The sequence below is a fragment of the Musca autumnalis genome, unplaced genomic scaffold, assembly GCF_047663935.1.
Source record: "Musca autumnalis isolate F117 unplaced genomic scaffold, ASM4766393v1 scaffold_5, whole genome shotgun sequence".
In the NCBI taxonomy this organism is placed as follows: Eukaryota; Metazoa; Arthropoda; class Insecta; order Diptera; family Muscidae; genus Musca; species Musca autumnalis.
The window spans coordinates 31,729,436-31,752,109 of NW_027412088.1; the positions used below are offsets into that span (position 1 = coordinate 31,729,436).

General features: G+C 37.6%; 2 protein-coding genes and 1 long non-coding RNA gene across 3 annotated transcripts; 2 read left to right on the top strand and 1 right to left on the bottom strand.

Annotated features, from left to right (window-relative positions):
- The first annotated feature begins 134 nt into the window (after positions 1-134).
- Positions 135-9,283, top strand: LOC141406808 (uncharacterized). Its single transcript, XR_012413511.1, has 2 exons — positions 135-931; positions 5,068-9,283. It is a non-coding gene; the product is annotated as an uncharacterized lncRNA (long non-coding RNA).
- trsn (translin) lies at positions 9,258-10,729 on the bottom strand. Its single transcript, XM_073992856.1, has 5 exons — positions 10,587-10,729; positions 10,232-10,319; positions 10,068-10,164; positions 9,876-9,991; positions 9,258-9,813 (listed from the first exon to the last, which is right to left on the bottom strand). The coding sequence occupies exons 1-5, from the start codon at positions 10,659-10,661 to the stop codon at positions 9,431-9,433; spliced, it is 759 nt and encodes a 252-aa protein (XP_073848957.1). The 5' UTR covers positions 10,662-10,729; the 3' UTR covers positions 9,258-9,430.
- Positions 10,730-15,006: 4,277 nt separating this feature from the next.
- Positions 15,007-19,076, top strand: Pef (penta-EF-hand domain containing protein peflin). The gene is made up of 4 exons (XM_073990578.1): positions 15,007-16,399; positions 16,493-16,730; positions 18,338-18,481; positions 18,547-19,076. The coding sequence occupies exons 1-4, from the start codon at positions 16,391-16,393 to the stop codon at positions 18,771-18,773; spliced, it is 618 nt and encodes a 205-aa protein (XP_073846679.1). The 5' UTR covers positions 15,007-16,390; the 3' UTR covers positions 18,774-19,076.
- The last annotated feature ends 3,598 nt before the right edge of the window (positions 19,077-22,674 follow it).

Genomic DNA, 22,674 nt, shown 5'->3' on the forward strand with positions numbered 1-22,674 from the left:
AACAAAGACAACAAGAGGCGTGGATTTTTTAAAGATTTTTGGGAGCCAACAAAGACAACAAGAGGCGTGGATTTTTTAAAGATTTTTGGGAGCCAACAAAGACAACAAGAGGCGTGGATTTTTTAAAGATTTTTGGGAGCCAACAAAGACAACAAGAGGCGTGGATTTTTTAAAGATTTTTGGGAGCCAACAAAGACAACAAGAGGCGTGGATTTTTTAAAGATTTTTGGGAGCCAACAAAGACAACAAGAGGCGTGGATTTTTTTAAAGATTTTTGGGAGCCAACAAAGACAACAAGAGACGTGGATTTTTTAAAGATTTTTGGGAGCCAACAAAGACAACAAGAGGCGTGGATTTTTTAAAGATTTTTGGGAGCCAACAAAGACAACAAGAGGCGTGGATTTTTTAAAGATTTTTGGGAGCCAACAAAGACAACAAGAGGCGTGGATTTTTTAAAGATTTTTGGGAGCCAACAAAGACAACAAGAGGCGTGGATTTTTTAAAGATTTTTGGGAGACAACAAAAACAACAATAGGCGTGGATTTTTTAAAGATTTTTGGGAGACAACAAAAACAACAATAGGCGTGGATTTTTAAAGATTTTTGGGAGACAACAAAAACAACAATAGGCGTGGATTTTTTAAAGATTTTTGGGAGCCAACAAAGACAACAAGAGGCGTGGATTTTTTAAAGATTTTTGGGAGCCAACAAAGACAACAAGAGGCGTGGATTTTTTAAAGATTTTTGGGAGCCAACAAAGACAACAAGAGGCGTGGATTTTTTAAAGATTTTTGGGAGCCAACAAAGACAACAAGAGGCGTGGCGTGCGTTCCCACGACAATTGGATCTTCGCTCCGGAACGACCCGGGAACATCCCGGCCAGAGATTGTCAACCCAGCGACAGCTGTATCAACCGGAAGTTTTTTCCACAGGTGAGCAAAATATGCCGGCAACTTTGCTCGCCATCCTTCTAATTCTAGCCGGCATTGAGCAAAACCCCGGTCCATCGATCTGGATTTGTTCAGTGTGCAATAGGCGTATTGCGGCAAACTCCCCGTCAGTTAGATGTAACGTCTGCAGAAACTGGTGCCACCTGAGGAGGTGCTCAGGTCTCACCACACACCGCCACTGGTCACAACGATACATTGCCAGCTGCTGTCAGCAGCCAACAACATCGAGCACGCCGTCCCCTGCACCTCAGAGCAATTCCAACCGCTCGCAGCAAACTGTTCAGCCTGTTCAATGGATCTGTTCAGTATGCAGAGGTGTAATCTGGGAAAATATAACATCCGTTAAGTGCAATGGCTGCAAAAACTGGTGCCATATGAGGAGATGTACCACCTTGCGTACTCACAGGGACTGGAGTCCCAGGTTCATAGCCGCGTGCTGCTCCAACATCCGTGCAGCAAGGACTAGCACTTCCGCTAGGTATTCATCCAGTACTGCGACTAGCACTCCGTCTAGTATTCCATCCAGCAGTGCCAGCTCTAGTGTCCAAACTAGTAGCGCATCTAGCTATTCAACTAGCTATTCTTCCAGTGCCACACTTCCATCCAGTGGTGCATCTACTAGTTATTCTACTAGTATTCGTTCCGGCTCCAATATTCCATCTAATGGTAGCCATATTCCAGCTAGTTATTCTACTAGCAGTTCGTCCAGTACCACTATTCCATCTGTTGGTACATATACTAGTTTCCAATCTAGTATTTCTGCTAGTTCTCCTGCTATTCCTTCCCGTGGTACTACAGCTAGCATTCCGACTAGTTTGTCATTCAGTAGTACCCCTACTAGTGCCCTCGCTAGTAGTGCGGCTAGCATTCCGCCTAGTCATCCAGATCCAGTGAACCGCGCCAATCTCCATTCCAGACAACAGCAAAGCAGTGTTCCTTCCATCCAACAGTCTCAGCAAAGGCACCCACAGCAGCAATTAGTGCAGGGTGGTGACTCGATGGCCTCATTCCAAATCATGCAGTTCAACTGCAATGGTTTAAGGAATAAGGTTATTGACATCACCAATTTCATGCACGACAATAACATCCTAATTGCTGCTCTCCAGGAGACGAAGTTGACCAGTAATTGTTCCCTCTCGTCCTCAGGGAATTATAACATCATCAGACGAGATAGGGAAAGGGATCATGGAGGTGGCCTCGCATTTATCATCCAGCGAGACGTCAGATACACTCTGACGCAGCCTCCTGTTCCCCCCCGTTTCGATCCTTTCCTTGAGGTCATGAGCATCTCAGTTCATTCCGATGATTCTGATATCGAGATCATCAATGTATACATTCCGCCCGTCAACAGCATTGGGGCAAGTTATCACCCTAGCATAATTCATCTGCTTCAAGGGGATAACCGAATTGTTCTTGGCGATTTCAATGCTCATCACGAGATATGGCACTCCCAGTTGCCGAACGATCCACGCGGTATTCTTATTGCGGACCAGATAGACGAATCCGACTTCGCATCCATCAATGAGGAATCCTCCACTAGAATTACAGCCAGATGCTCGAGTTCTCCGGACATTTCCATCGTTAGTCCCTCGCTCCTTCCTTTCGCATCTTGGCAAACAAAAGTCGCGCTAAATTCCGACCACATTCCAATCTTGGTCACAGTGGAGAAACCTAGCGATTTCGTTGAGCCCGACAAGCGCACATTCGTGAACTACAACAAAGCCAACTGGCATGGCTTCACGAATTTCATTGACGACTCCTTACGTCACTTGCCGCCGCCCTCATGTGCCAGAAAGGGTGAGAGAACACTAAGGGAAGTAATCCTCAAGGCGGCAAAACGCTTTATTCCAGCGGGCAGAATTCCTCTCATGAGACCAAATTATCCATCCAGGGCATCCCGTTTGGCACAACAGCGCGATCAAATACGTGTCGATGACCCAGCTGACGAACGAATTGGGCAATTGAACGCGGAAATTGAGAACCTGGTTCTCGAACACAGGCGTTCCAAGTGGATTCAACATCTCGACCACTGCACAATTAATTCCAAGCAACTTTGGTCCACAATTAAAAGTCTATCTGGTTCCAACAAGAATAGAAATCTCCCTGCTATAGCCTTCAATAACATTACATATTCCGATGCCAAAAAGTGTGCAACACAGTTCTGCCGCCAATTCATTGAGCATCCATCTTCGCAGAGCAGGTCCAGGCGAGCCGTTTTCCGGAGATGCAAGTCACTAAAGCGTGATTTGCAGCCCATCTCCTTCACATCCAGTGAAGTCGAGAGAATTATCTCCAAATCCAAACCATCTAAAGCCCTTGGGCCAGACGGCATATCCATGGTAATGTTAAAGAAGTTGGGAGCAGTAGGTTTGAGCTACTTGACAAAGGTCCTGGAACTATCAATTTCCCAATTGGTAATTCCAGACGTTTGGAAAGTGGCTCGTATAATTCCTATTCTAAAGCCAGACAAATCCGCTACAAATGGGGAATCCTACCGCCCGATCTCCATGCTTTCACCAGTAGCAAAGGTTTTAGAGTCCCTATTGCTCCCATCCCTGAAACAGCATTTCCACCTTGCCTCCCACCAACATGGTTTCAGGGAAGCTCATAGCACAACCACGGCTTTGCAAGAGATAACCACAAAGATTGCGAACGGCCTAAATCAGCTACGACCACCCAAACGGACCATTGTGGCAGCGCTTGACCTGTCCAAGGCGTTTGACACGGTCGACCATTCCATGCTGATTTCTGACGTCATGAATTCCACCCTTCCCAATGACGCCAAGCGTTGGATTGCCAATTACCTTAATGGTAGGCAAGCCTTCGTTGAATTCCGAGGCCAAAAATCCAAATTCCGCAAGATTAAAATGGGAGTACCCCAAGGTGGAGTACTATCCCCCATTTTATTCAACATCTATCTTGCTAATCTCCCTCCTCCACCAGCAGATATTTCGGTGGTGTCGTATGCTGATGACTGCACCATAATTTCATCTGGTGTTGACATCGACGACGTAAGTGCTAGAATTTCCAACTACCTAGCCACCATCACAAATTTCTTCCGGGAGCGCAATCTTCAGCTATCCCCTACAAAGTCCTCAGTGTCCTTATTCACTTCCTGGACGAAGGAAGTTAACAACCAGCTTGATGTATTTGTCGAAGGCAGGCGTATCCCCACTGTTCATAGTCCAAAGATCCTTGGGGTAGTTTTCGACAATCTTCTCCACTTCTCTTCGCACGCCACCTACATCAACCAGAAAGTGAAATCCAGGAACAAAGTCCTTAAAGCTTTAGCTGGCACCTCCTGGGGCAGAGATAAGGAGACATTAATAACGACCTATAAGGCCATCGGTCGGTCTGTCTTCAATTATGCTGCCCCGGTTTGGACTTCCTTCCTGAGTGACACCCAATGGAGAATCCTGCAGACGACGCAAAATAATGCTCTCCGAATTGCTACGGGTTGCGTCCAGATGTCACAGGTAGATCATCTTCATGAGGAGACCAGGATGCTGTCAGTCAGGCAACATAATGTGTTGCTGACTAGACAGTTCCTGCTGGCTAGCCATCAGCCGAGTCACCCCAACCATCACGTAGTGATGGAAGATCCACCACCTAGACGCATCCGTAAGGACTTCAGGTGTTACCGTGATGACATCCAAGACGTCATTCCATCGGACGTCAACCGATTGTCTTACACGGACTCCCTGAACATTGTGCACCAACGGGCGGTCTCCGAAGCCATAAGTGTGTACAAAAACAATAAAGTCCTAAATCAACATCCTCCAGCAATTTCGGATAGTGAGAGGCTTCTTCCAAGGCAAACTCGTTCCATACTGGCACAACTTAGGTCTGGGTACAGTAGCATTCTCAATTCCTACAGAGAACGCATTGTTCCCGGTACCATAAACAGGTGCCCCTCCTGCCATCAGAGCCCTCACGATACTTCACATCTATTCAACTGTCCGTCCGCCCCCACAAATCTAACCCCTGTTGATTTGTGGTCACATCCAATTGAAGTAGCACAATTCCTTCAATTGCCAACATCAAATCCTATTCACACAACTGATTAATAATATATTCCATTTTCTTTTCTCGTTCCATTCTTCCTTAATAATTTTCAGGAAAGAGCTTCCGAATACAACCGAACTGTTACAACAACAAGAGGCGTGGATTTTTTAAAGATTTTTGGGAGCCAACAAAGACAACAAGAGGCGTGGATTTTTTAAAGATTTTTGGGAGCCAACAAAGACAACAAGAGGCGTGGATTTTTTAAAGATTTTTGGGAGCCAACAAAGACAACAAGAGGCGTGGATTTTTTAAAGATTTTTGGGAGCCAACAAAGACAACAAGAGGCGTGGATTTTTTTAAAGATTTTTGGGAGCCAACAAAGACAACAAGAGGCGTGGATTTTTTAAAGATTTTTGGGAGCCAACAAAGACAACAAGAGGCGTGGATTTTTTAAAGATTTTTGGGAGCCAACAAAGACAACAAGAGGCGTGGATTTTTTAAAGATTTTTGGGAGCCAACAAAGACAACAAGAGGCGTGGATTTTTTAAAGATTTTTGGGAGCCAACAAAGACAACAAGAGGCGTGGATTTTTTAAAGATTTTTGGGAGCCAACAAAGACAACAAGAGGCGTGGATTTTTTAAAGATTTTTGGGAGCCAACAAAGACAACAAGAGGCGTGGATTTTTTAAAGATTTTTGGGAGCCAACAAAGACAACAAGAGGCGTGGATTTTTTAAAGATTTTTGGGAGCCAACAAAGACAACAAGAGGCGTGGATTTTTTAAAGATTTTTGGGAGCCAACAAAGACAACAAGAGGCGTGGATTTTTTAAAGATTTTTGGGAGCCAACAAAGACAACAAGAGGCGTGGATTTTTTAAAGATTTTTGGGAGCCAACAAAGACAACAAGAGGCGTGGATTTTTTAAAGATTTTTGGGAGCCAACAAAGACAACAAGAGGCGTGGATTTTTTAAAGATTTTTGGGAGCCAACAAAGACAACAAGAGGCGTGGATTTTTTAAAGATTTTTGGGAGCCAACAAAGACAACAAGAGGCGTGGATTTTTTAAAGATTTTTGGGAGCCAACAAAGACAACAAGAGGCGTGGATTTTTTTAAAGATTTTTGGGAGCCAACAAAGACAACAAGAGGCGTGGATTTTTTAAAGATTTTTGGGAGCCAACAAAGACAACAAGAGGCGTGGATTTTTTAAAGATTTTTGGGAGCCAACAAAGACAACAAGAGGCGTGGATTTTTTAAAGATTTTTGGGAGCCAACAAAGACAACAAGAGGCGTGGATTTTTTAAAGATTTTTGGGAGCCAACAAAGACAACAAGAGGCGTGGATTTTTTAAAGATTTTTGGGAGCCAACAAAGACAACAAGAGGAGTGGATTTTTTAAAGATTTTTGGGAGCCAACAAAGACAACAAGAGGCGTGGATTTTTTAAAGATTTTTGGGAGCCAACAAAGACAACAAGAGGCGTGGATTTTTTAAAGATTTTTGGGAGCCAACAAAGACAACAAGAGGCCTGGATTTTTTAAAGATTTTTGGGAGCCAACAAAGACAACAAGAGGCGTGGATTTTTTAAAGATTTTTGGGAGCCAACAAAGACAACAAGAGGCGTGGATTTTTTAAAGATTTTTGGGAGCCAACAAAGACAACAAGAGGCGTGGATTTTTTAAAGATTTTTGGGAGCCAACAAAGACAACAAGAGGCGTGGATTTTTTAAAGATTTTTGGGAGCCAACAAAGACAACAAGAGGCGTGGATTTTTTAAAGATTTTTGGGAGCCAACAAAGACAACAAGAGGCGTGGATTTTTTAAAGATTTTTGGGAGCCAACAAAGACAACAAGAGGCGTGGATTTTTTAAAGATTTTTGGGAGCCAACAAAGACAACAAGAGGCGTGGATTTTTTAAAGATTTTTGGGAGCCAACAAAGACAACAAGAGGCGTGGATTTTTTAAAGATTTTTGGGAGCCAACAAAGACAACAAGAGGCGTGGATTTTTTAAAGATTTTTGGGAGCCAACAAAGACAACAAGAGGCGTGGATTTTTTTAAAGATTTTTGGGAGCCAACAAAGACAACAAGAGGCGTGGATTTTTTAAAGATTTTTGGGAGCCAACAAAGACAACAAGAGGCGTGGATTTTTTAAAGATTTTTGGGAGCCAACAAAGACAACAAGAGGCGTGGATTTTTTAAAGATTTTTGGGAGCCAACAAAGACAACAAGAGGCGTGGATTTTTTAAAGATTTTTGGGAGCCAACAAAGACAACAAGAGGCGTGGATTTTTTAAAGATTTTTGGGAGCCAACAAAGACAACAAGAGGCGTGGATTTTTTAAAGATTTTTGGGAGCCAACAAAGACAACAAGAGGCGTGGATTTTTTAAAGATTTTTGGGAGCCAACAAAGACAACAAGAGGCGTGGATTTTTTAAAGATTTTTGGGAGCCAACAAAGACAACAAGAGGCGTGGATTTTTTAAAGATTTTTGGGAGCCAACAAAGACAACAAGAGGCGTGGATTTTTTAAAGATTTTTGGGAGCCAACAAAGACAACAAGAGGCGTGGATTTTTTAAAGATTTTTGGGAGCCAACAAAGACAACAAGAGGCGTGGATTTTTTAAAGATTTTTGGGAGCCAACAAAGACAACAAGAGGCGTGGATTTTTTAAAGATTTTTGGGAGCCAACAAAGACAACAAGAGGCGTGGATTTTTTAAAGATTTTTGGGAGCCAACAAAGACAACAAGAGGCGTGGATTTTTTAAAGATTTTTGGGAGCCAACAAAGACAACAAGAGGCGTGGATTTTTTAAAGATTTTTGGGAGCCAACAAAGACAACAAGAGGCGTGGATTTTTTAAAGATTTTTGGGAGCCAACAAAGACAACAAGAGGCGTGGATTTTTTAAAGATTTTTGGGAGCCAACAAAGACAACAAGAGGCGTGGATTTTTTAAAGATTTTTGGGAGCCAACAAAGACAACAAGAGGCGTGGATTTTTTAAAGATTTTTGGGAGCCAACAAAGACAACAAGAGGCGTGGATTTTTTAAAGATTTTTGGGAGCCAACAAAGACAACAAGAGGCGTGGATTTTTTAAAGATTTTTGGGAGCCAACAAAGACAACAAGAGGCGTGGATTTTTTAAAGATTTTTGGGAGCCAACAAAGACAACAAGAGGCGTGGATTTTTTAAAGATTTTTGGGAGCCAACAAAGACAACAAGAGGCGTGGATTTTTTAAAGATTTTTGGGAGCCAACAAAGACAACAAGAGGCGTGGATTTTTTAAAGATTTTTGGGAGCCAACAAAGACAACAAGAGGCGTGGATTTTTTAAAGATTTTTGGGAGCCAACAAAGACAACAAGAGGCGTGGATTTTTTAAAGATTTTTGGGAGCCAACAAAGACAACAAGAGGCGTGGATTTTTTAAAGATTTTTGGGAGCCAACAAAGACAACAAGAGGCGTGGATTTTTTAAAGATTTTTGGGAGCCAACAAAGACAACAAGAGGCGTGGATTTTTTAAAGATTTTTGGGAGCCAACAAAGACAACAAGAGGCGTGGATTTTTTAAAGATTTTTGGGAGCCAACAAAGACAACAAGAGGCGTGGATTTTTTAAAGATTTTTGGGAGCCAACAAAGACAACAAGAGGCGTGGATTTTTTAAAGATTTTTGGGAGCCAACAAAGACAACAAGAGGCGTGGATTTTTTAAAGATTTTTGGGAGCCAACAAAGACAACAAGAGGCGTGGATTTTTTAAAGATTTTTGGGAGCCACCAAAGACAACAATAGGCGTGAAATTTTCAAAGATTCCAACAAAGACAACAAGTGGCGTGGATTTTTTAAAGATTTTTGGGAGCCAACAAAGACAACAAGAGGCGTGGATTTTTTAAAGATTTTTGGGAGCCACCAAAGACAACAATAGGCGTGAAATTTTCAAAGATTTTTGGTAGCCAACAAAGACAACAAGTGGCGTGGATTTTTTAAAGATTTTTGGGAGCCAACAAAGACAACAAGAGGCGTGGATTTTTTAAAGATTTTTGGGAGCCAACAAAGACAACAAGAGGCGTGGATTTTTTAAAGATTTTTGGGAGCCACCAAAGACAACAATAGGAGTGAAATTTTCAAAGATTTTTGGGAGCCACCAAAGACAACAATAGGAGTGAAATTTTCAAAGATTTTTGGGAGCCACCAAAGACAACAATAGGAGTGAAATTTTCAAAGATTTTTGGGAGCCAACAATATGCGTGGATTTTTAAAGATTTTTCTTATAAAGATTTCTACAAAGTAAAGATGATCCAAATAAAACAAAACATATTTAATAAAGTGAAAATAACATTTAAGGAGCTTCTTCAAAACTCCGTTTTATTCAAGTAAAAGAAAATAAAAAAATAATTTTAGTAATTCAGTTAAGTTAAAAAAAAACTTAAAACTTATGCAAATAGTATCAAAATTTGAATATCAAAATGTCCGCTTATAAATTACAGTTATTATTCTGGTTTATTGTCAGTAGGAGGGGTGTCATCTGTTGCTGCTACTGCTTCTTCTGCTGTAGACTGTGCTGCTGCGTCCTCAACTGCTGCTACGCCATTGCGTAGTCCTCTTATACTAATGTCATAGACAACTTCCTCAATTTTCTTCACATCATATTTGAGGGCATCAAAACGTTTACGCAAACCATCATTTTTAAGATTTAGCAAACGGAAGCCGGCATTCAAATCGGCCATAAAACGTGATATGTTCAAGGGACGATCATAATCTCCCATGGTCACGGAATTTGTGGCAAAACGCGACAGCTCGGAGGCCATTTGCAATATGCCCATTAAATAGTCTTCAATGTCGAGATGGAAACCTTCAGCTTGATTGGTTTTTACTGGAATAAAATAAAAAAACATTTAATATAAAAAAATATTTTAAAATTGTGTTCGCACTTACATCCCAAAAGCTCTGCCACAGTTTCACGTGTAACAAGAAAGCCTGCTTCTAAATACACAACCATGGCAATGAGAAATATCAATCGTTGTGTTATGAAAGTCCAATGATCCGAATATCTATGTACATTGAAATAGAAGTACCATTGATTAGTTTCTTAGTTTCACCTTCCCACGTAAAAATCTTGTGACTCACCTATAGTACTGACCAACTGGTATCAATTCGGCTAGCTTTTTATAACTTTCAGCACAGGCAGAGATTTGTTTGCGAGCACCGGCACAGGCGTAGTCAACTAGGGAGTAAAAGAAAGGCACATCATGACGAATTCTGGAATATCTTCCCACACCTTATTTACTTACTTTTGGTTAAGTCACAGTGTATGATCTGAAGCTTAATGGTTGCATCCTTTGCCAATTGTTCAATTTCGCGAACAATTACACGTATTTTCTAAAAAAAATGATACCAAGGAGAACAATATTTAGTTTTCTTCGGAACAAATTGAATACTCTAGCAGCTGACGGAAAAAAATCTGAGAACAACATTTATTTTAATTTACTTTTTTTTCTTACGTTAACAAGGGAATTTTTGGAACTTAAGAGGACTTCCCCCCAACAAACTTTATATGGGAAACATTTCAGATTCTTCCGCCAGCTGGTAGTGTATTCAATTTATGCCTTTTCTTCTTGTTTGGTCCACATCCAAATGACTTATTACCTCTCGCATTTCCTGTTCATGATCAATATATTTTTGATAGTTTTCAAAAATGTTTAAATTCACAAAATTCGACATTTTAATTAACTTTTACAATAGACGCTTAATCACGAAGTTAGCGGGACGGGAATGAATGAATGAGGAATCTAAAGAATGGAATAAGAAAAGAAAACAAATTACACATTTTTCTAACGATATGGCAACCAACACAGAATCAAAACAAAAAGACCGCTTACGATAGTTGGCAAAAGAAAGACGTCGACAAGGGGTCTGTAAGCTGAATCAGCTGATTGAAATGTTGAAGTTATTTGAATATGATGCAGGGTGCTTTATGCAAAAGGATTTCTATTTCATTGCCGTCAACACAGACAAATTTTGAGTTTTTATTCAAATATACATTTGTATGCTGTCTTGCAGCTGTCCATTTTATCACAGACAGTCCGGCTAACAAATTTTTGAGATTTTCGTAAAATAAGTAAGATATTATTTGAAATGTGTTGCAAACAAAAGAACATGAACAAAAACAAAATATGTGGAAAGAAATCCATTCATAATTTTTGGCCTGTTCCCGTATTTTATAAAGTGGTAAAACTCGTAAAAGTTGTAAAAGTCGTAAACGATTTTCATACAAATTTTGTGTACGGGAACGCAAAATGTGTAAAAGTGGTAAAAATTGTAAAAACTTTTTAGTTCTGGAACAGAGCTTTTATAATTGTTTTTGCTGTTGTCTGGACGCCTACGTCACACAGGCAAGTTTTGGCTTTTCGACAATCAATACATGTACTCAACTGTCCTGTCATGTGTAAACGCAGGGTAATATGAATCATATATGACACTGAGTCATGGTACAATAATACAGGTAGCATTATCGTGCCAGCTGATGGTAACATATGGTCTGTTCCTTTACTTTAAAAAATGGTAACAGTGGCAAAAAATGGTAAAAGTGGTGAACTGGTCTCATATAAATTGTATGCGTGCTAAAGTAAAGGAACGCTTTGCAGGTTAAAAATGGTAAGAAATGGTAACCTCAGGCAGGTAAAGGAACAGAGCTATAATGTGTCAACTGCATTGAATTGATGTCAAATTTTGACACCTTATGTTACCAACAATTGCCGATGCGGCTACCTGTGTATTTGTACCATGCACTGAGTGAATAGCATGGTACATATAGCATTATAGCATACTTTTAAGGTTAGGTTCAATTAATCCGAACGGATTTTTTTTATTTATTGTTTGCGTTGGTTAAAACGATAAAATTCAGCAAAATATTGTTAGGCACCCACCAATTGATAAGCACACAGCGATTTGGCACATAGCCTTTTGTTCAAAAATTTAGGAACATATACTTTGCCATCAGAAATTCACAAAAATCTTGTTAAGCACACAGCCATTTGATAATTTTTAATTTTTTCACTTCCTTATCCCGCATGGTGGAACAAATATAAGGTAAAGTTAATACTACAACAAATACAACTCGAACAACAACCACAAAAGGAATTTGTTTTTGTTTGTAACGTTACTGCCAGTTGTATTTGTAAACAAAACAAGGAAATGTCTATAAATTATTGGAATTTAAAAAACTAATAAATCTTCAAATTTGGTTGAATATTTTGGAAAACATGAATGAAAATTTGTTACATTTTCAATTTTTTTGTTTCCACATCATTCCACTAAATGCATAAATTCTCGCAGAAAGTAGAATTCTTGCAGAAAACTTTGGAGTCCCTGGAAATTCATAAAAAAGGAGAAGCTGTTTCAATGTTTTGTTTTAGAAATCAAAGAAGCACATGTTTATTAGGGCTTTATTTTTTAAATTTTAACAAAATACCTCACATATTAACAAACGTTGTATCGCCTCTACAAGCGGGGATTTACTGCGAGGCTTATCGTTCGAACTTGAAGGAGGTTACATATCATTGATATGATATGAAGAAGTCTTTCTGGGAAATGGTTTTTTCCGAATGATATATTTTTTCTCTCAAAAAATATATGCGGCTAATGTACATCGAAATAGAAATAAATGTATAAAATGTTATATGAAATTTGACACTAACGTTACAACCCAGTTTAGTCAGCTGTGTATTGCTGCTACCTTTTCTTATTCTACCATGCTTATCCCGTAGGTTTTTATTACTGTTCTGGAAGCCGTCCGAAGACGATCTTCAGCCTCTTTTATTCTTTTAGGTTTATTATGTAAAAATGAAGCAGGAAAGAAAGGCAACCAGGCAAAGCAGCTTATGTACCAAGGCCTTTAGTTTAAGTTAAATGATGATCCACAAAAGTTCAAAACTTTTCGCTAACCCTGAATTTACAAAAGACAGGACAATTGACTTCATGTATTGATTGTCAAAAACCCAAAACTTGCCTCTGTGACGTAGGCGTCCAGACAACTGCAAAAACAGTTGTAAAATTATGAATGAAAACCAAATATTTATTTTTGTTTACCGTTCTCATATTTTGTTTTTGTATATATTCTTTTGTTTTCAACAAATTTAAATTAACATCTCACTTCTTTTTCACAAAAATGTCAAAAAATTGTTAACCCTACTGTCTGTGAAAAACTGATAGACAGCTGGGAGACAACCGACAACTATATGTATGTGTTAGTAAATCAGAGTTGTATTTGAAGACAAACTGTCTGGTGTAAACGCCTAGTAATAATAACTATCGAAGGCAGTAATCGATATTGATCAATACTATGCATATCGTAATATTTCTGCGAATCTTAAGCATAGTACACACGGTCCAACAAAACTGACAGTCAACGTACTTTTACGGCAATTTTCTGGCAAATAAAAACTTTTTGTTAGCTAATGGCCTGTTCCTTTACTTTTGAAAATGGTAAAACCGGCAAAAGTAGTAAAAGTTGTAAAGTGTTCCCATATGAATTGTATGGTGCCTGAAGTAAAGGAACGCTTTTCGAGTAAGAAGTGGTAAAACTTGAAGATTCTTGCGCGTAAAGGAACAGAGCTTAAAAATGATTGAAATACAACATTTAAGGTATGTTTTAGTGATTAGGAAAGTAATTATTCAGCTAGACTTTGATATTAACGAAATAGACCTCGATGACTGTCAGTTTTGTTGGACCGTGTGTACTATGCTTTACACTGTGTTTACATTTACGAAATCCACTCGATTTCAATTGTCAATTCTATTGCTCAAACGTTAAATGAAATCCAGTCGATTTCAGATCAGTTCATTTGACGTATACACAAAGGAATTGACAGTTGAAATCGAGTGTATTTTGTAAATGTAAACATAGTATTAGATAAAGTTCAAATATGCGCCGCTGAGGATACAACGGAGGTATTTTAGGATCTGTTTCTTGTGGGCCTGCTTACAGAGATATTATGTTTTTCGTAGGCAAGTGCCTGCTTTCTGACATAGGGGTGTAAAACCTGTAAGTTATACGGTGACCAACTAAAAAGAGTGGAGGGCGCGCTATCTGACTCCCAAAATAAGACTCAACGTCTCGAAAATGGCCACAAAATCAGAAAAAAAATCCTAATACCCCGGTTACACTTAACCGGATTAACCCGGTGGGTTTGGGTTTCAAATGTCAATTCCATAGCGCAAACGTCAAATAAATCCGCATGAAGTGGGCTAACCCGGCAAAAAACTGTAGTGTAACCGTACTATAATACATAATTATTGGTATTCAATTCCATATTGTCAATATATGAACGCTTCTATTCATACAGGCTGAGGCATAACCTTTGTCGACAAAGCCGACTGATACTATTTCACATGTTTTTTTGTTATATTCTTGGTCTTTTCCTTTAAGTCCAATTTACATATGCATATTAAATGATTTCGTTTTACGAAATCCTAGAATCAAATGAAGTGTATTTACATCTGTTTTTTTTTGCGTCATTTGCTTACGCACACAATCGCACATACACACTTATACAATAACACAAACACACGCACAAAATATATTTATTCAGAGAAATAGCAATTTCACAACACAAATGTGTATCAAATAAATTAAATTAATTCTAAAAACAAAAAAAAATTATTTTTGCAAGTTTTTTAAACATTTATTTTCACTTTTGTCATGGTTTGAGTATTTTTGTTTTTCTACAACATACACAAACAAACAAATGCTCTGTTCCTTTACGTACCTGAGGTTACCATTTCTTACCATTTTTAACCTGTAAAGTGTTCCCTTACTTTTAATAGCATACAATTCATATGATAGCAGTTTACCACTTTTACCATTTTCTGCCACTGTTACCATTTTTAAAAGTAAAGGAACAGACCAAAAGACATCATAAAACAGTTGCATTTTTTGGTAGTTTATGACAAAAAAAACTGAGCTGCTTTTAATAGTATGGTGTTTTCGTGCGTTGTTTAGAATAAATTACGCAGCTTTCGTCATTTATTTTTGTATGGTAAATGACGCAAAATGTTGCCTGTTTTAGCAAATAAATGACGAAACAGCTCTAAATGACGAAAAAGTTGCTAATGTAAATTGGACATTACTACTGAAAATGGTAAAACCGGCAAAAGTAGTAAATTTTGTAAAACGCTCCCATATGAATTGTATTGTGTCTGAAGTAAAGGAACGCTTTTCGAGTAAAAAGTGGTAAAACTTGGATATTCTTGAAGGTAAAGGAACAGAGATTCTTTAAGAAAAGAATAAATCGGCTCGAAACTATTGTGTACTAGTCCCAATTTACATTAGGCGAGTTTACTTGCGGCAATTGTCATTTTGATGGAGAGAGAGGTGAGGTATATGGTAACCCTTTGCCTCTTAACACCCTCTCTCACCCACAAACTGACAATTGCCGCAAGAAAACTCGCCTAATGTAAATTGGGACCTAAGTACATTCACTGGCCTAATTCAATAGCTTCTTTCAATGAATACATGGTACAATAAAGTGGAGGTAGGCCAGGTATGAAAATCACTAAGAAATGCCACCCTGTAGCCATGGCTTAAAACGTCAAATGGCATGGTACAATAATAATGGTAGATGTACCTGCATAGCTATCCCGCATTACAAAAACATATGGAACTTAGAGCTTCACTTTTTATATGTTAAAAGTGCCAAATAGTGTAAAAACATTTCTTTGGCTAGGCTACAGAATATTCTTGTTGGAAAAGTGTTCTAAAAATAGCAAAAGTTCTTCCCAAACTTATGACATTGAAAAAATGTCATTCACTTATTTTGTACTTGACAGGTTTGGTTAGTTGACATCGTGATTGCTGGCATCCGATTTGCAGATAAATGTCAGCAGAATTTTTACAAAAATTTTAATTTTTACATTCCCGTACTTTTGGAACAAATTAAAATTAATATCAATATTTGAAAAATCGTACATACGTAAGTTTTGCTAAAAAGATCAACAATTTTATTTTGCCACGCGAATACACATTTTTTGTCCTTGTTTTCAATTTTAAGGTATAGTGTTACAGCAGAAGTTTTTTGTTGGAACAATTCAGCGATACATCTACCTTTATGATTGCATAATGTCAAAAACAGTACAAAATGTCAACCCTGCTATTGACAGATTACGCCATAAAAAGAAAAAAATTGTAATCAGCTGTTAGCTGTGGCCTACCTTTACTTTATTCTACCATGAATGAATATTTCAATTAAACAGTTTCGTTTTTGAACTAGAGAAACCTACAGTCTTGTGAGTTTTTTATTAGTCAGTTCGTCAGTAGTAAACAACTATACAAATTTCCAATTTGTTTTTATCACTACCAACTAAATAAGCCGATATCCAAATAAATTAATACCGAAAATAATAATACATACCAACAAATACCGGTAGAAAAAGATAAAGAATTCCAAAAAAAAATGTCATACGTAAGTTTTGCATATCTAATGCAATTTCCATTCCTCAAATTGCGTAGAATTGTTTTAATTAACTTTCCTTCCCTGCCACACTTCCCATTCTAGGGTGGTTACAATATGTACGGCAATCCACAAGGAGGAAATCCCGATTATGCTCAAGGTTATTCCGCGCCCCCAGGCGCTTTTCCACCTCAAAATGCTCAAGTTTCTCCCGAAGTTCAACAGTGGTTTAGCATGGTAGATCGTGATCGTTCCGGCAAAATTAACTGCTCGGAATTGCAAGCTGCTTTAGCAAATGGAAAAGGTCAAAGTTTCTCAGAGACCGCCTGTAAATTAATGATAAGTGAGTATTTCCGATAGTTTATATGGAGAATATTTAATTTGGCTTTTTATTTTTCAATGAATGAATTGTTTTAGACTAACAATAGGCAGGGAAGAACAAGTGTTTTCAGCTACTATTGTAATTGTGACGTCATGAACAAATTTTCATTCATATTTTTAATGACGCATTTTTTGTTGTTGAATGAGTTTGGTTTCCGTATTTAATATAGGGTGACATATGTGAGAAGATTTAACTTTTAGTAGAGACAACAACCTTTGCAATTTTAAATAATCGTGTTTATATGGTATTGGCATTTTACAGTACGTTTACATATAACCGGCATTTGGAAAATGCAAAAATTGAAAGAGCAAGAACATATTTTACTGGATTTGACCTAATTTTTGATCCAGCTGTATGCATGCATAGATTTGGTAGAGCGATTGGAGGCCAATTAATTGGTATTATCAAGACTTTGAAGAATTATGGCGTTTCGTATAAAATAATAGACTCAGGCCCATTATTACATCCTTTCTGTAGTTAAATTTTGGCCGGTATCGGACAGATAATCCGTTTTTTGTTCTTACATGTTTCCTTTAATAATAAGTGTCAGATAAACTAAAAGGAAGTTTGTGTTCCTTTTAAAATTTAAACTACGCCCGAGAGTATGCTGCACCAAAAGCAAGAAAAAAATTGTCAGCAAATTCAAATCAACCAATCAAATTTAAGTAAATTTTATGTATACACACTTTTTTTGCTTGATATTGCCATATTTTTACAAAATTTAACATTTATATTAAATGGAAGATGTTATAAGAAATTTCTGGTAATGCGAACTTTATTCTTTAATTTCGTTAAAGTAAGGTATAACTAAAATGGACTTCAAAGACAAGATAATAATATAATATATAAGATAATTCATATATAAAACTGTACAACACAGAAAATATTGCTATTACAATACCTAAGACTACCTAAGGCTACCTGGGATAACGATTTTTAGGAAACTTAAAGAGTATTTCCACGCAGAAGATATTACGAATCCCATAATTATTGGTGATTAATTGTTGTTTTCACTATTTTATTGTTGTTTTCACTGTTTGTAGTTCTTATATAATAGGACAAGGATTTCGACACTAAACTTCCATATAGGGCAATTAAATTAATGGGCCGATTCCGTACAGCGAGGCGAGTCGTGTCGCGTTGACAAATGCAATTTTTCGATTCCGTATGGCAATATCGCCTGACGTCGTCAAATTTTGTCGCCGAAATGTTCATTTTCCGGCGACAACAAATTAGCTGTCGCCGTACATTTTTACTAACGAACAAAAATAAAATAAAAAAAAAATAAAAATAACTTGTTATCGACGATTATTTTCTATCGCTGTACGTAGTGCATTTTTTAAATTTTGTCACAGAGACGATAGACGACGCGACATGACTCGCCTCACTGTACGGAATCGGCCCATAAGAACACAAATTTATTTTATTTCTTATTAAATTCTTTCGGCTTTTGCCATCGCCAAGACAAAAAGGGTTGAGGATTTTATTGGTAGACTTTTTTTTGGAAATTTCTTATCTTCTTTATTTTATACAAATATTTACTTTTTAATTGTTTTTTTATCTTACAGGCATGTTTGATAACGATGCCAGTGGAACCATCGATATTTATGAATTCGAGAAGCTCTTCAATTACATCAATCAATGGTTGTCGGTATTCAAAACATACGATCGTGATTCATCGGGACACATTGATGAGGCTGAATTATATCAAGGTAAGAAATTTCAATCATTTTTAAACGAACAAATCAAGTATCAGCATTTTCTTTCTCCATTTTAGCTCTAACACAAATGGGTTTCCGTTTCTCACAAGAATTCATACAATTTTTGGTAAAGAAAAACGATCCAGCAAATCAAAAGGAAGTATCTGTTGATCAATTCATGGTACTTTGTGTACAAATTCAACGTTTCACTGAAGCATTCCGCCAAAGAGATACCCAACAGAATGGCACAATTACAATTGGTTTTGAAGATTTCCTAACCATAGCAATTGGATGTTCAATTTAATTGTTTTGCACATACCACTTATCGAATAGCTTTCATCACGACCATTCAATATTAGCAGCAGCTTTACTTATCAAAAAGAAACACAAAAAGAACCATGATAATAATATAATTGTGCACCCTCTACCATGGAAATCTCTACAAAAAATGAACAATATTTTTTTATTTATTTTTTCAAGACAAAAAATAATCTTTTTAAATGTGTGTTTTTTATTGTAACCAAAATCACAGATTTTTTGATATTATAAGACTTGTTTGCCTGTACAAACATTTATGAATAGTAAATAAAAGTAGTTTATTAAAGAATAATAATGCTGGAAAATTTGATCTCACTTCCAGAACTCGATCAACATAAGAGGCGGCTGCAGCAGTACTTTCTGCTACCGGAACATCGGAGGGATTGATTCCTTGCCAGTCAGATTTTTCAGGATTCAGGGGTAATGAAATCGGGTGGTTTGTTAAAGGAGACTATGATCGGAAGATGGTTTGAAATAACGGGTTGCTACGACCGAATGCCACAATGGTGATGTCTTCCGAGCTGTGGCAATTTCCTCGTATCCTCATAGGAGCGAATTCGTTCACCGTTCAAAATGTGGAGCTATCAATTTGAAAGGCCTTTGAACATTGCCTAGGACGGAATGTTAATGCTCATGATGAGCATTGAAGTGTCTCCTAGCACCAGATGGTTATCGCCGTCCAAAATCAAACTAATGTCGAGCATATAACGCAAGGCACACCTATTCATCTCATCGGTGGTATGTACACATTAAGCAACTCTAACACGGCAGTCCCACACTTTGCTGTACCCCCATATAGTCCATGTATGACTCATACAAGTTCAAGACTGGTCTAACCAACGCAACGTTGCAAGCTACAGATGACGGTGAGCTTTGTTACTTTGATAGTGGCGACCATGCTGTTCACAATTTCGTAGATTTTGTTGCGGAAATCGTTGCTATTGAATGCAGGAATAGCGCATTTCCATGCCGCTGAACAACAAAATGTTGTATAAGATGCTGCGCTTATAATAGTTGAGGAAACTGCGGGAATGTCTTGTACTCTGACGACGGCGAAGTTGGAGACATGGTGTGAGATGTTCTGGGGCAGCAAGCAGCAACACAACTGCTACCGCAGTAGTCTTGGAGGCGGCGAAGGCCAAAGCAGCCTCTGAAATACAGCATTCACCGATGTTGACATGTGGTGGATGCCGATCTGGTCAGGGATTCTTCTATATCCCAGCGACGATCAAATTATTACTCCTCCCATGATAAAAAAATATAAACAATGTTCGATTTCTGGAAATTTAAATTAGGGATCGGTTCCAATGATACATTTTTTCCTGGGCCAACGCTTTTTGACATACAAACCAATTACAAATGTTCACTTGTGGGAGATTTTTCACTTTCACCATCTCTTCCTATTACAATGCGCGAAAAAAAAAATGACAAGGAAAACTGAGTAGATTTTGAAAGTAGAGCTAAAAATATGAGACACGTATATCGGCGTTTTTAAAGTTTACATCGGAAAGTAACCAAAGTTCAGCCCATTTCTAGTTTTTTTTTTTTCGAAATATTCGAGTTAAGATATCTTGGAATCCTGGCATTTTAGGTATATAGTGTCTTTGGCAACTTTAGAGAGGAGGATGTGGGTATGTTAAAAATTTTAACCCTCATACGGTTCATCAAAGGAATCTTTTTGGTCCTTTTTTCGAAAATCTTTCAAAAACTCCATTAACACTTTCGCAGACGCAAAAAAACTCAGAGAGGTGCAAAGAATGACACCCATTTTTTTCGAAATTAATTTTTGTGTATTTATTAATTAATTATTAATCTATATATATATATAATTCTCCTGTCACGGTGTTCGGCTTTGAACTCCTCCTAAACGGCTGGACCGATTTTGATGAAATTTTGTAAGTGGAGTTTGTAGGTCTAAGAATAGGGTTTTAACTACTTTTTATAGTGGTCAGTGGAGTGACCAGGGTACCTCCCCCACAATTTTTTTTAAGAAATCGTGAAATGAATTTATTTTTGAACGTTTTCTTTAAAAAAATGTTTGCATTAATATGATTTTTACTGTCTTGATCTTGAATGGTGATCTCGGAAATGGAATATCGCGGTCAACCCAATTTTTCAAAAATGTATAATTATAGATAATATCCTTAATTTTAGCAAGCGTGACTACAAAAACGCTTTTAACCCGGGCTCCAATAGGTGGGAAAGCGCGATCAATCCCACATTTTAGAATACAGTACAACACCGATAATGTGCATTGGTCACTAAAACGACGGGTCAACAATGTGGGTCGAAAATCTAGAGGGATCAATATGTGACTGATCCAAAACGACGGGCCAGCAACGCGGAACCGGGTCAGCTAGTATTATTATAAATTTTTATTTATTATATTATAGATATACATACATACATATGTATATGAAATTAGTCGTATTATATACAATAATCACAAAAATATGCGTTTTTATACAAGTAAGTGACTAAAGATTGACAATCTGGATAAAAGTTGTAAAATATGGCCCTAAACCTAAAATCAAAACAAGGGCTGCTAAGAATGTTATATATTATGGTTATAGATTTCTTTTATTCAGAGACTCATAGTGAAATTTGATTTGCAACATTTCTTCTTTTTACCATATCCCCAAAAAGTGAAGGATTTTGTTAGATTTTGTTCCAGTATGGAATTATGTAAAAATAACAGTCCAAAATTAAAACAAATAATTTCATTCTAAAATATATAAATTTGTAATCTGAAGTCGAATTTAGTAATGAACTCACCCATTGTAAATAATACGCTTATCGATTGCATTTAGTACGATAATGTATTTGTAATCGATATGTACACTAGTACAGAGAACTAATGCTGAGTACACATTGAAAGTTTTGAATGACAGCTTTGTTGGTGCTTGCTAGTGTGGCCGTTCATTTTTATCATTCATCATGCAACTACAAAATGTTTTGTGGTTGCTGGACGGTTGGACAGTTATCGATAATTGAAAAAATCGTCATTCAAAACTGACAATGTGTACTGTACTTAAAGTGGGGTACACGCGATCAGTTTTGACTGTCAGTTTTGCTCAAATTATCGGTTGCTTGCCAGTGTGGCCGTTCATTTTCATCAGTCATCAGGCATCCACAAAATATTTTGTGGTTGCTGGACAGTTTGACATTTATCGATTTTTGAGAAAAATCGACAGTCAAAACTGATCGTGTGTACTATGCTTAAGTATGATGAAATAAAAATGAAAAGAAGCCATTCTTGGCGTACCCTCAGAAAAGCTAACAACTCAGGTGTGACAAAGAACCCGTCGGCGGAAAAAACTGAAGACAAAATTTGATGGTGAAATTAAATTAAAACGCAAAAGAACAGGAGTGAAAAAAAACTGAAAGAAAAAAAGGAGAAATTTTGTGAAACTAAGCGGAGAACTAGAAGAAAAATAGACAGTGAAAAAAAACTCTAAGAAAAAAGAAAAAGTTTCTTGTTGAAAAACAAGAAATAAGGGAACTGATGAAGATCTGTGGCGAGATCTGAAACTATAGTATTCCCTGCCTTACCCCTTGGTAAACATCGCCAATTTTTTCCCACTAATAAATTAAAGTTGTTTTAATAAAATATTAAAACAACGACTACGGGATTAAGCCTGACTATTTTGAAAAACAAAATAGAAGTCGTCATCTCAAACAAAAAACGCCAACCCTCCTAATTGTGAGACCGGGCACCGTCAAAATGTTGTTTATTGCTGTAGTATGCAATACCAACAAATTAGTTATGTGCTTTTTCGTCGAGAATCGACGAACGCATAGCAGTGGGAAAAATTTGGATTTGTTTGCAAGTGAAGTTGCTAGAGTTTAGGTAGTGCCAAAGAAATTCTCGATCAGAGTGTTTCTTT

What these genes read in the sequence shown, in the direction of transcription:
- trsn (XM_073992856.1), bottom strand. Translation starts at nt 10,661, where the DNA reads ATGTCGAATTTTGTGAATTTAAACATTTTTGAAAACTATCAAAAATAT. An exon ending in ACACTGTGACTTAACCAAAA is followed by an intron (nt 10,165 to 10,231) that starts GTAAGTAAATAA and finishes TTTACTCCCTAG; the next exon opens with TTGACTACGCCTGTGCCGGT. An exon ending in TGTGGCAGAGCTTTTGGGAT is followed by an intron (nt 9,814 to 9,875) that starts GTAAGTGCGAAC and finishes ATTTTATTCCAG; the next exon opens with TAAAAACCAATCAAGCTGAA.
- Pef (XM_073990578.1), top strand. An exon ending in CGCCTGTAAATTAATGATAA is followed by an intron (nt 16,731 to 18,337) that starts GTGAGTATTTCC and finishes TTTATCTTACAG; the next exon opens with GCATGTTTGATAACGATGCC. An exon ending in TGAGGCTGAATTATATCAAG is followed by an intron (nt 18,482 to 18,546) that starts GTAAGAAATTTC and finishes TCTCCATTTTAG; the next exon opens with CTCTAACACAAATGGGTTTC.